At 39.8% G+C, this 13,865-nt stretch overlaps 1 protein-coding gene across 1 annotated transcript in view; it reads right to left on the reverse strand.

Moving 5' to 3' along the window:
• The window catches only part of ATP6V1H (ATPase H+ transporting V1 subunit H), a 50,771-nt gene that overhangs the window by 35,080 nt on the left and 1,826 nt on the right, over positions 1–13,865 (reverse strand). The window contains exons 2-4 of the mRNA XM_065628694.1: positions 13,693–13,819; positions 4,420–4,522; positions 2,878–2,967 (exon numbers count right to left, since the gene is read on the reverse strand). Of these exons, the coding sequence (XP_065484766.1) occupies positions 2,878–2,967; positions 4,420–4,522; positions 13,693–13,796 (297 nt within the window). The 5' untranslated portion in view covers positions 13,797–13,819. The remainder of the gene's footprint in view (positions 1–2,877; positions 2,968–4,419; positions 4,523–13,692; positions 13,820–13,865) is intronic.

Consider the following 13,865-nt stretch of genomic DNA (forward strand, 5'->3'; position numbering starts at 1 on the left):
GTGCTGCACCTTCCTAGGCAGACACTGACTGCATCGATAAAATCGAAATCCTGAAGCTCTCACATCAGCAGTTGAATAATTTAGCATCTGTCACTTCTGAAGATGCATAATGAAGCTCACCTGGGTGGTGCTGCTACCTGCACAAACTACAGTGCAGGTTCTTAAAGATTTCAGAAGCAGCAGACTGTGCAGTGTGACATGGTCACTAATCCAGAGAAATTGTTCCATGTATTTATCATATGAATAGAATAAGAACTGTTTCCTCAGGGACTCCAATATGCTAATACTCTCCATCTTCAGAAATAAACAGAATGGTGATATTCTTGTAAGGCAATCACCACATTAATTTTACTTCTGCCAGCCTCTAAAAGAAATCTTTCTTACAATGATAATCAAATCTGTAAGCAGAACTGCTGGAACAATCCTAGACACCCAGGTCGGCTTTTGGCGTGCTCAAAACAGTCAATATCATTTTTACAACCTCACAAGAAAAGCATAGAAAGACAACAGAAGAACCATGGTCATTATCAACACAGAGACAAAAGCTGGATACTGTCACCTACGATAGTTTCTAGAAGTTTCAGCTATCAAAAGCAGTTTTCAAATATTACTTGTTTGTCTCATGAAACTGCAGTGAACATCCTTGCTCAAAACAATTTTACTGAAAAGAGTCAGTGGCATCACGACAGGTCACATCCTTGAAAAATTTCTCACTTAAAAATCTTTGCATGTACTGAATTTAGACTACTTGGACAAGGACAGGAGACTTCATAACCACTGTTGTGGATTCCTCTGTCCACGCAGTCTGCAGAGACCCTGCATTAAACTCAGTCACAGAGTTCATGGCCAATATGCTGCTTTCTGACACAAATCTTCCATCTTGGCAACACTGACAGCACGTTCTACCATCTGAGCACGACCAAAAGAAAACAGAAGTCCTGCTTCAGGCTTGCCTAGTGGAGACATGGAGGTTTAGGAAGCCCTGGGATGATACCATGCAGATGCCCGCACACAAGCCCACTATGCCTGCAGCAAGATATCCCTGAATAATGAAATCACAGAGAACACTGCAAAAGCCAGCACAGCCTTTCAGGCACTGAAGCAGAACTTCTCAACTGAAAACAGCATCCAGTTTCAAACAAAAGCAGATATATACTGCACACTAACTCTGCTCTCCTGTATCACTATAAAGCCTGGAAAATTTAAAGTTGTTGTGTTAAGAATAAGAATTCCACACATGCCACTTCTGTGGCAAGGTAAGGCCCTGTATACAGAAATGTCAGTGCATTACCATAGAGTCAAGAAAACATTCATCTCGACACATGACAGAATCAATATGGTAAATATGAGATTACTCAAAAGTACTTCCTGTGACCATCTAGAACTAATGCAGTTGGACTGAGAGCCGGCCAGTGAAAGCCTTTACCTGTGGGGTATTAATTCCACAGCACAGGAGATAATATCAGCTATTGCGTATCTTAGCTAGAGGCTATGTGCTAATGTCAAAGCACATAAGCAAAACAAGACCTACTAACATTCACAAAAAGTTCCAAAGAAGGGCAAGTGAAATGATTACTCCTGTGAACAATGATATGCCTCACACGTAAAATTAGACCCATTCCTCATGAAAGTAGCCATGATAAACAGAGTTCTCACACTCTAAGACAAAGTTTGCCATCAAATGCATAAGCCAAAACAAGGTACTCCCAACTCTGTGTCCTAACCAAGGAATGACACTGAAGCTCCCTTTTGTCTTCTCTGCTTCTTGGTGCTTGCATCACACTTGAGAAAAAGTAAATCTAAACAAAAGAGGAAGAGGGTTAGAGTGACAAAGCTGCAGATGGGTGTTAATAATCTGTGGCCACCACCACAAGCTATTAATCTAGCAGTCAGGGCACTCACTCAGGGCACTAATGTGCAGACAGGCACCTGAAAGAACACCATAATACCCATGTTGTATGTACTGTGAACAGGTGCACACTTTTCTATTTGCCTGTTGACAATATAGAATATTTAGAGCTGGAATTAGAGCTCACATGGTTCACCTCCTAGGGTAATGCTGTAAACCATTAAATTATCACTAGACACATTTCACTGTAACCTTCTATTAAATATAATATAAAATAGCAGAAGAGAAGCTATGAAACAGCCAGATATTCTGTGTGAATGCCAGGAGTAAACCTCGCCCAACTCATCTTGTTATGCCATCACTCCAACCACTTTCTCTTAATCTACTAGAGCGAAGAAATGCAAAAACAGGATTATCTGATTGGGTAAAATCTCCTCTTGACTTGTCCCAGTCAGCACAGCAGTCCTGACACCAAATTTAATAGCCTACTCTTATAAGTCACTGTATCACATAGCTACAAAGAGCTATTATATATATTTCATCGAATCAAAAGCTCCTGTTTTATAATTAAACTATGCCGAATTTCAGAACATCTTGTCCTAAACAGTCTAACTTATGTTGGAAACCCAAAGCTGCAGAAACAACACCTTGCTGAAGGCGGTCAAATTAACACCTTCATATGAAAAGCTTCAACGACTTCAAGTTAGAAGTCATATCCTATCTACACAACAGGAAAGAGCTGAGGTCACAAATCATTCCTTAACATCCAAGTTTTGCATCAAATGTGGTTAAGAACTCACAGAAAAGCACACAGGTATGTTTTAGTTCCAGAATATGAACATACATATATAAGACTAAATTACCCATACAACCTTAGGTCTGACATTTAATTCCTGAAGATAAGATCTGAAAATTTAAAAGAATATTTTTAATACGGTATGACAAATACTGAAGAGACCCGAATTAGGCTAAGGAAACACTCAAGCACGCATTTAAAGACTTAAAAATAAGACATGTTATTGACCTACTTGCAGCATATCATCAACCATAGTCAGAATGTACTGAACTGTCTGTTCCTTGGAGATATGAGTCATCAAGTTTATAAATGTTTTAGCACACTAGAAAAATAAAAGAGACATTTAAATTAATATTAGCAATTGTCTTCATTCCTTTCAATAATATAAAACAGGACCTCATTAATTCACAGTTAAGTCTTACATAAGCATTGAGCATCCCAACATCTTGTTCAATTGGAATAGGAGATGAATACATTTGACATTATATTACAAAGAAAATTTTCTATCACATTGATCGTTACCCTTTACAAATTGTTTTATGGCTTTCAAATGAAATAACAAGTACTCACTAGTGAAAGTCAAAGTGCTTTGACTGATTAGAAAAATGTCAGTAAGGAGAACAACCAAGTAAATTGATAAAACAACAAACTCAGACATGGTACAAGAAAGTTGCAGCAACTTGAATGGGAGGGAAGACAGGTCACTCTTACCTCTTCACTTCCTATACCTTGTAGACAAATCTTTGTTCATATTTGAGCTCTTTTCTGCCTTCTGAACAACTCTACTCTACAATTTCAGCAACAGATATAATAGGCTGAAACAGTCACAACACTATGTTTTTACACTTCCTCCTTCCCCTGCAGCACATTCAACTAAAACTGAAAGGAAAATTGAACTCTGAATTGCTACATCACAATTATATAGCGGCACATAATGCTCACCATATATGCTTTTGTCACTGTTCAAATTATTCACCCGTTACTTAGCACTCTCACAATACAATTTGGGGGGGGGGGGGGGGGAAGGGGGGCGCGGGTGCGGGGCAGGGAGCGAGGCGGGAAACGCACACCACAGAACAGCCTAAAATTAAACTAGAAAAAAAAAGACTGGAAAGTTTTGTGCCTTGAGTACATCTCCTACTCTTCACCTTCCCCCCACCTCGCCCAGTCCTCTTGATGTCTGACATTGTCTGATAGAACCTCAGGCTTCAAGGTTGAGAGTCTATTCACTTCAAACATCAATGAAGTGTCTTTGCGCAGCCTGCCTGGACTCCATGAGCCAAACGGCACAGGTCACCTATCAATCTTATATCAGCTCTGTCCAATGCAGATATCTCATATCTCGCCATGCCCAAAATGACAAAGACACCCATGTTTAACTGCCTTAGCAATCAGTACACTCTGTTGCTGGAACTAAATTGTAATTGTTCAGCTGGCTAAGCAGAAATCTCAGTAATAGTAGCTCTCATCAATAAACTATAAGGAAAAAAGCTCAACAACAAAAAAAAAAAAGTGACTCAAGTACAAGTGTGCATGACTAAGTAAACTGGGATGAGGAAAAACTTAAGCTAGCTTGTCCCACAATAGTCAAAGTCAGATGACATTTAATAATTAATGTCCAACCTAAATAAATGAAAAAAAAAATCATAATAGCAAGTTTTATACTTGTATAACATCTTAACTGTATATGGCCAAAAATAAAATAGAGTTCGTATGAAAATTTCTTTCCATCCTCCTCCCCAAAAGATAGATTATTAAAAGAAAGGAAAGTTACTTGATTGCCTTCTGTTTGCAGCAACTCCTGTTTTTCTTCTGGATTTCTTTTCTGTTCAAATCTTTGAATAAATTCACAGTCTTCGCCTGAGATCATCTGCCCTCTGAAAAGCAAAATATGAAACCATAAGTAACACTAACAATAAGTTATTTCAAACTGTACTGGGTCTACGTGGAAAGGTTTTGGTAGCAGATGGGGCTGCAGAGGCAACTTCTATAAGAAGGCACCAGAAGCTGCCCCTAGGTCAGATAAAGCCAGTTTCAGACAACTCCAGGACAGACCGGCCTCTGGCCAAAGCTGAGCCACTCGATGACAATGGTAGCACCTCTGTGATAACATCTTTAAGAAGGAGTAAAAACTGCTGCCAGGAGAAAGGAGTGAGAATATGTGACAGAAACAACTCTGCAGACACCAAGGTCAGTGAAGAAGGAGGGGAGGAGCTGCTCCAGGCACCAGAGCAGAGATTCCCCTGCAGCCCATGGTACAGACCATGATGAGGTCAGCTGTCAGTTCACCTACAGCCTGGGGAGGACTCCACACCGGAGCAGGTAGATATGTCCTGAAGAAAACTGCAGCCCAAGGAAAGCCCACACTAGAGCAGGCTCCTGGCAGGAGCTATGGCCCTATGGAGAGGACCCCAGGCTGGAGCAGGTTTTCTTGCAGGACCTGTGACCCCATGGGGGACCCATGCTGGAGCAGTCTGTTCCTGAAGGGCTGCAGACCATGGAACAGTTCATAAAGAACCATAACCCATGGCTGGGACCCCAGGCTGGAGCCAGGGAAGAGTGTGAGAAGGAAGGAGCAGCAAAGTGTGACAAACTGACCACAACCCCCATCCCCCTGCACCGCTCATGCCAGGGAGGTAGAGAAGTTGGGAGTGAAGCTGAGCCTGGAAAGAAGGGAGGGGTGGGGAAAAGCTGCTTTATAGATTTATTCCTATTTCTCATTATCCTACATCATTTAATCAGAAATAAATTCATTTCTCCAAGCAGAGTCTGCTTTGCCCATGACAGTAATTGATGAGTGATATCCTTGTCCTTATCTCAACCCAAGAGCTTTCTGTCATGTTTTCCCCCTGTCCTTTTGATGGAAGAAGAGTAATAGGGCAGCCTGGTGAGCACCTGGTGACCAAAGTCAACTCACCAAAACCACATTTTCTTTCACTTGAGATATCAACAGTATCACTTTACCAATCCTATATCCCACAGTAGAATGTAAAGAGCTCTGTTCTGCAAAAGGTCTCACATGCAACCAATTTAAAACTCATGACAGAATAACCTCTATAAAGCCTTCCACCTCTGCTCAACAACATTATCTAATTCTAAAACTTCCAGAGGCTGAACACAACCATCAGTGGAAACAGTTGTAAGAAGTGAAATATGCACTGCTAGCATATTATGCCAAAATTATAATACATAACCTAAATAATAGTCTAACCCAACCTGAAGTAAGTGCTGAAAAACAAAATGAATTGTTATTTTAAGTTTGCCATAAGCACTGAAGAGAATTTTAAGGTGTACAGAGAACTTGGTTCCTAATGTATTTTTAGCTTTCACTAACCACTACATTCCAGCTTTTTTGGTAGTTTAAAAACTGATATGCATGCAAACTCATTCAAACAAATAGCAAGAGGGCTTGATATAGTAACTGTTGTAGACACCTATGAGATAAGAGAACTCAACTTGATCTTCTCTTTAATTTGATATTCATGGGGTTACAGCCATCACCAGTGCTATTTCAGAAAGCTGTTGACTCAGCTGAAGAGCTGGCAGAATACTGTTGGGGTTTTTGTCATAATACAAAACTTACCATCAAAACAAATAACAAACTTGTCAAAATAGTGCAGTCAGGTACTCTTCAGGTATTACAAGAAAACTAATTTTAAATCAAGCAGTCCTGAAAATATCCAAGACTTCAATAGGTGACTAGCTTTACTAGTTAATACCAGGAGTGCTCAGGAAATAAGAAAATTGTGCACATCATCATCAATACAAAGGTCACAGGGGATGAAAGTATTAGAGATTGCTCAGTTTCAGTTATTTCCAAGATTCATCTCCTCTTACATGTCCACTGAGTCAAACACCTCTTCCACTCTGCAAACTATCCAGCATGGATTCTTTTAATCCATCTTTTCCACGTTTGGGTCAGTTCCCAGATGTTCCATGATCAGCAGTTACATTAAAACCCTTGTAAACTTACAGGAATTGTTTGCCTTTTTTTTTAATTGGCTCACCTGCATTTGTGAAACACAGAAACATAAATATGACCTACAATGTGTTCTTATCTTTCTTCTTACTTAAATGGTTATGTCTTGAGGATGGCCTCATCACAGAGCTATCTTTTACCTATTCACTTTTCAAGCAAAGAACGTAAGTAGTCCAGTACCACATGCATTATTCCTGTATTCCAGCTGCTTTGTAAGAAATATCCTCATATGCACAGAGGAAAGGCAATTAAGGCTAGATGGAAGATTCATAAAGCTGGTGGCAGTCCTTGACTAGTTTCTACTAAACTTAACTAATTATACATGAAAAAGTAATCAGGCAATGATGTCCATGCTGCTACCACATGCCTTTTAGACTGATGTTTGACGTTATCTGCTAGAACCTCAGACTTCAAGGTTGAGATTCTATTGCTTCAAATCACAGAAACACACAATGTTAGGGATTGGAAGGGACCTCAAAAGATCATCTAGTCCAATCCCCCTGCCAGAGCAGGAACACCTAGATGAGGTTACACAGGAAGGCGTCCAGGCGGGTTTTGAATGTGTCCAGAGAAGGAGACTCCATAACCTCCCTGGGCAGCCTGTTCCAGTGTTCCGTCACCCTCACAGAGAAGCACTTTCTTCTCAAATTTAAGTGGAACCTCCTGTGTTCCAGCTTGAACCCATTACCCCTTGTCTTACTGTTGGTTGTCACTGAAAAGAGCCTGGCTCCATCTTCATGACACTCACCCTTTATATATTTATAAACATGAATGAGGTTATCCCTCAGTCTCCTCTTCTCCAAGCTAAAGAAACCCAGCTCCCTCAGCCTTTCCTCATAAGGGAGATGCTGCGCTCCCTTAATCATCTTTGTGGCTCTGCGCTGGACTCTCTCCAGCAGTTCCCTGACCTTCTTGAACCGAGGGGCCCAGAACTGGACACAATATTCCAGATGAGGTCTCACCAGGGCAGAGTAGAGGGGAAGGAGAACCCCTCTCAACCTACTAACCACCCCCCTTCTAATACACCCCAGGATGCCATTGGCCTTCTTGGCCACAAGGGCACAGTGCTGGCTCATGGTCATCCTGCTGTCCACCAGGACCCCCAGGTCCCTTTCCCCTACACTACTCTCTAACAGGTTGTTCCCCAACCTGTACTGGAACCTGGGGTTGTTCCTGCCCAGATGCAAGACTCTACACTTTCCCTTGTTATATTTCATTAAATTTTTCCCCACCCAACTCTCCAGCCTGTCCAGATCTCGCTGGATGGCAGCACAGCCCTCTGGCGTGTCAGCCACTCCTCCCAGCTTGGTGTCATCAGCAAACTTGCTGATAGTACACTCAATGCCCTCGTCCAAGTCATTGATTAATACATTAAAGAATACTGGCCCCAGAACCGATCCTTGAGGCACTCCACTAGATACAGGCCTCCAACCAGACTCTGCCCCATTGACCACGACTCTCTGGCTTCTTTCCTTCAGCCAGTTCACAGTCCACCTCACTACCCGATCGTCCAATCCACACTTCTTCAGTTTAGCTGTGAGGATGCTGTGGGAGACAGTGTCAAATGCTTTACTGAAGTCAAATATTACTAAAGTTTTCTTTCTTGCTTCTTAAGGATGGATTTGAATAGTTTTTGAAAGATGAGGACAATTCATCTGCCACAAATACCGGACTTAAGGACCCATATCTAGAAGCCTCTCATGTTTCAATCAATGCTGGCGAAGCCTGGGACTCCTGGATGATATTGACATTAAGTAACCAGATGAGCTGCTTGTTTACAAGAACATTGCCATTTGGAAAGCACTTTAAAGATGACATAAAATGAACCCTTAATTTTTAGCTTTAATGCTTAAAGAAACCTCAGTCTGGGAAGAGATGTTTCTTTATAGCCAGGCTATTAGAAGAGGTCTGCCAGCTGCCAAGGGAAAAAAGCTTTCAAGCTTTGCTTTCATCCTACATTAGATCGCACGAGAAGGAAAAAAAAAAAAAAAAAAAAAGGTGTGAGGATTGATGTTGCCTTCAAAGGAAAAGATGTTAGGGTTTACTCTGTAAATGCTATTCAATGTAAATGCCATTCATAAAAAAAACCCCACACAAACAAAAAACCAACACTTTCTAACCCATACAAAACAGTACAAGGGATTTGACACCTTTGTAAACAAGTAGTTAATATATTATCAGGGATCCCATACATTTGATTAATAATTTTAGTAATTTCAAATGCATCCATTTTCATTCATCTCATTTAAAAATTGAAATAACTTATTATGTAGTAAACCTTAGCAACAAGTGAAAAAGAAAAAAAGAAAAAAAAAGAAACAATACAACATGAAAATACACAGAACAGCCTCAGACAGCTGGTACCAGCTACCATGATGCTATCACCACATTTTCCTCATCCCCTCTTCAAAGAGACAGGAATTTCCAAGCACCTTTAGTCAAACAAAGCAAGTAACCAAAGCTTCCCTCCACCTCTCTTCCTAACAGCCATTTAACTTCTGATTTTCCGTTATATGTCTACACGGTCTTTTGTCAGCAGATAAAAGTCACTTTGACTAAGCTTCAGCAGTCTGGTTAAATACATCAGGTTTAGACCAGGAGTCCTGTAGCCATGTTTTAAAGCTCTGTGCTTGAGATACTAAGGCCAGTCTTGGAGACCATTTGCTACAGGAGAGAAAACTGAAGTTGTGTGAGATTTAGAAAGCATGAATTTGTATGACTACCATTTTTAAAACTTCTTGGTGCCTCAGGATGATTCAGAAACTTGTGATTCCTTCTTTTTATTATGCATTTCCTCCAGCAGCTCTTGTTCCTTCTTTTTGTTCAAATGATTTAACAAAAGCCATTCTGGAGCTTAGGGGGGTTTTGTTTGGTTTTTAATTTTGGGCTTGTTTTTTTGGTTTTGGTTGGTTGGGGGTTTTTTTGTTTGGGTGGTGGTGGGGTTTGGTTTTTTTGGTTTGGGTTTTTTGTTTGTTTGCTTTTTATACATATTAAAAAAATTGACTATATCTGCACCAAACAAAGCTCATATGAGGCCATCATGTCAGGGCATAATTTCTTTTATCCAGCTATCTACAGTACTTTGCATGTATGTAAAGGACATTCATTTTATTTAATTGTTCAGTTTTAACATTACAAAATTAAAACAGTAAAACAGGCTGAATGTACTGCACAATACTGGACCAAATCTAAAACAAAACAAAAAAGAGAAAAAAAAAAAATCCGCACCACACCACCATGCAACCAACCAAAAAGACACCACACACAGACACACTTGAAGTTAGTAAACTTCTGTCTTTCTTCCAGGACAAGACTGGCTTTTAAAGTCCAAGATATTTAACACTCTTTAGAAGGTTACCCCACTCCCAGGAAACATATATGTAAAGTACTTGAAGACACATGGGAAGCTAAGTACAAATCAGCCATCGGGTATCTCACCTTATTAGATATGAAGTATTTTCAAATGCTGTATATCTAGTAAGATGCGAGCTAAACTCTGAAACAAGTTCACTTTTCCACAGACCTCATTTACTACCCTTAGAAAGCAAAAATTAAACTTGCTTCAAGCAAGCTAACTCACCCTCCAAAGGCATTCCAACACCCTGAGGCAAATGCTGAAAGCAACCACACAGCACACAACAGCAACCCACCGTTATTTTCAACTAGCAGAGGGCATCAACGCGTTTAAACTGCTACAAGTTTCAAGATCCAACAGCAAGCAAGTTTGAACAGAACTAATGGCCTCAACTACACTTAGTTTCCAGAAGGTAGGTAGACCTACACATCGCCTTCCACTGCTCCAACTTGTGCTACTTTCTTCTCCTGCAGACACAGACCCTAGCTGGAATTCAACACAAAGAAAGTGTAAATTTTAGCATTTAAAAGAAAAAAAAAAAATTATTTCTCCACAGCCTAATTTTGAAGTGAGCAGTGAACACAATAGCAAGCCAGTAATATGTACAGTTGTTATACCTAAATATTTCACTTTTGTGCCAACAGTATATACAGAAAACATCAGAAGTCAGCAGCTGTATGTTAGTGTAGTTTGACATTCAGTTTACAGTTATAACCTTCAGAGATGGAATAAACTATACACCAGTTAATCTTTAGCTTGAACTGACTCTACAAGAGAAGTCAGGCTACTAGAGTCTGACCAACTATTGGTGAGCTATCTTGCTTTTGCACTGAAGAACAGAAAAACACTTCATTCAGAATGCACTCCCGTCTGACTCAGACTTCAATGTTGTTGCAACTGATGCAATCTTTAAAGTATCTTTATATACATATAACTGTCATAGCCAGATTTACAAAAAAAAAAAAAAAAAAGAAAAAAACACACACACAAAAAACCCCCACACCTTCATCAGAATTTCTTGTGAAGTTCTTCGAGTCCAACTACATAAATACTATATACTATCTATAGGTTAAAGAACACAAATTATATCACGCCCGAGATGATACGTTAACTTAGGGAAACCAAACTAATATCTTTCCTCTAATGTAAAAACATCTGAAGACTTGAAGTACGCCTCCATATATTTATATGCAAACTCACCACACCAAATGCACAGACTGCCAGAACAGGAGCTCAAAAGAAAGCAAGAGAGGTATCCTTCAAAATCATCAGCACCCATCTTCCTTCTACTCTATAGACCAGAACAAACCACTCCAACCTGCCTCTAACAACTGCACTAGAAGCAAGCAGCTTCCACTTATTATTAAATGTGCTTCATTCCAGAAACTAGTCACTAAAGCTGCACTAACTGACTTTTCAACAAACCCCTTAAAGCATCAGCCTCAAAGACACCATCACGTTCAAATCTGCCTATTGTAGAAAGGACGTGTCCAAAAACAGGTATAATTTTATTTCCTCTTTAGAAGCACCAAAACTTCTGCTGATGTTTCCCAACAACTAATGATAAGCAAACTCCTCAGCCAAGGAACTACATTTATTTTCACAATGCTCCACAGTCCCTCTGGCACCACTTACAAATTCATCCTTAAAGCTATATTACCTTAGCCAGACAGCCAGGCTGTTATCAGTAAATACAAGAAACAAAGATTACATTTATTTCAGAGCAATAATAAACAGGACACACTGTCATTGACATTAGAGGGCACCAAGCATTGAAGAGTCTCAAGAGTCAGATCACAAACACTAGCCAGATGCACTACAGTAGCCTCCAAAACCTGGCTAATCCATCAAAGAGAGGAAACAACTCGTACATTCTTCTTTCACAGATTCCAGAACAAAACTAAGTCAAATTCTACATCTAGAATCCAAAAAAGAACCATCAACCCTGCCTCCTAGACAAAAGAAGTTACTGACTGAGGTTTGCTGACAGATAAATAAACAAAACTCCCCCATCCTTCTTAGCATCAGAGAACCCCAGGAATGAAGGAAAATTATAAATGGAAGACCACATGAAGCACAATCAAGCAATTAATACTACCTATATATTCAACATACAACTCCTTGCCAAACAGAACCATCCCCTACACTAACAAAAGCAACAGACAAATCTCACCCGCCCTGTAGTCTGAACCACTACTGAAACGATGAAAAAGATTCTCATATTCATTTAAAACAACAGCGAACAATTGTGCTCCCACTTTCACCCCAAATAACTGCAAACAAGAGGTTCACTTGCCACTGGGACAGCACAGGAACAGCTGCTCAGGCTTCCTCAGGGCACAGTTCCCATCAGATGGACAACAGGGCACACAGTAACAGCAACAGCCACTTAAACTGAAAAGTGCTTGGTAGTTGCCACTGTCAAGTTACCACATCAACCTTCCTCTTTCACCAGCAAAGTCACTGTAACGTCACACTATAAATTGAATCAGGAACTGCTCCATTGAAAAAGAGCCTAGAAAAAGGAAGCCTCCTCAGAAGATCAGTTCCTTAATCCAGATTTATCATGCAGATATACAGTCACAAAAAGAAAAAACACTGCAACTGAATGGAAGGAATAAGCAAGACTGAGCTACATAGCACAAGGCAAAGCAGGTAGTCATTAATAAGCTTCTACTGGGTTAGCATTTCTCACTTGCACGTGTACAGTTTTGCAACATTATTTTAATATATAGCATATATTTATGCATGTATCTCAGTAATTTGAAAAAAGCTATTTTTTTGAAGTGGTATAATGCTGATAATCAAAAAGCATCACCAGCATGGCTCGTAGCTCTAGAATCAAGATTTCTGCCACTTCAGTGACAAAGTAATGAACATGGAAGTAATCTCTTGATGGTCCATGTATAATCACAGATAATAGTAATTTATACTTTGCTAATATTCTTCATAGGTACTTGTCAGGAGGAATCGAGGGCTTCAACAATTTTTCATATCACTTCAGAGGACTATCAAAAGTCTGTTTCTTCTCTCTGCTCCTTACCTCACTCACGAATCTATTTTCCTCAGCTTTCTCTGTACCCTCTTTGGACAATATTTCTCTCACTACTCCTAGTGCCATTATAAATGTTCCAAAGTCAGCTAAGCTTATCCGAAATAGCAACACAGTTCTCCCAAGACTGAAGTATTTGTTCCAGCTCACTCCCCAATTTACTTGCTTCAATTGCCCTCCAGCACTACTCTTCCTTTAGTTAAGCTACAGCTTATTTTCCTGGACTACCAGTCCAGTTTTGCTAGTACAATCTGCACTCACACAAAAGGCATTTCAGCAATAGAGATAACATACCTACATATAATATTCCTCTTACTGTAAACTTTTCTTATAAGGCTAAAATTGAGAATGGTGTTTGAACGGCAAGAAAAAAATAGTTGGTTTTACCATACACTTGTGCAAACTTACATTATCTGCTATTACTGTTTTTAGTTCATAAAAGTAGAGTTCCCTTTCTGGTAATAAGTCATAAGAACATTTTCCTCAGCCACTTCCATTTAACATAGACTTTTTCCAACTTCTATGGGACCAAGACAGAACATTCTGCACTGTAACCTGATGTTCCAATGTAACCCAATGTTCCAATGTAATCCAAAATCTCAATAGGTCTAACACTTAAGAGAGGGGAAAGAAAAAAAAAAGTGTGAAAGTTTTTACTTACTGGAGATATGACTGCCAGTTTACTTTGTTTGCCCGAACTTCAGCAGCTTTGGCAGCAATGATGTTTGTTGGGACCGCAGCATCTACAGCACCTCGGATATCCATCTTAAGTGATAATTAAAACGTACCTAGAAACACAAGTCAGATTTGAGACATCTTATTAAAGTATTACGG

The sequence above is a fragment of the Caloenas nicobarica genome, chromosome 2, assembly GCF_036013445.1.
Source record: "Caloenas nicobarica isolate bCalNic1 chromosome 2, bCalNic1.hap1, whole genome shotgun sequence".
NCBI lineage: Eukaryota > Metazoa > Chordata > Aves > Columbiformes > Columbidae > Caloenas > Caloenas nicobarica.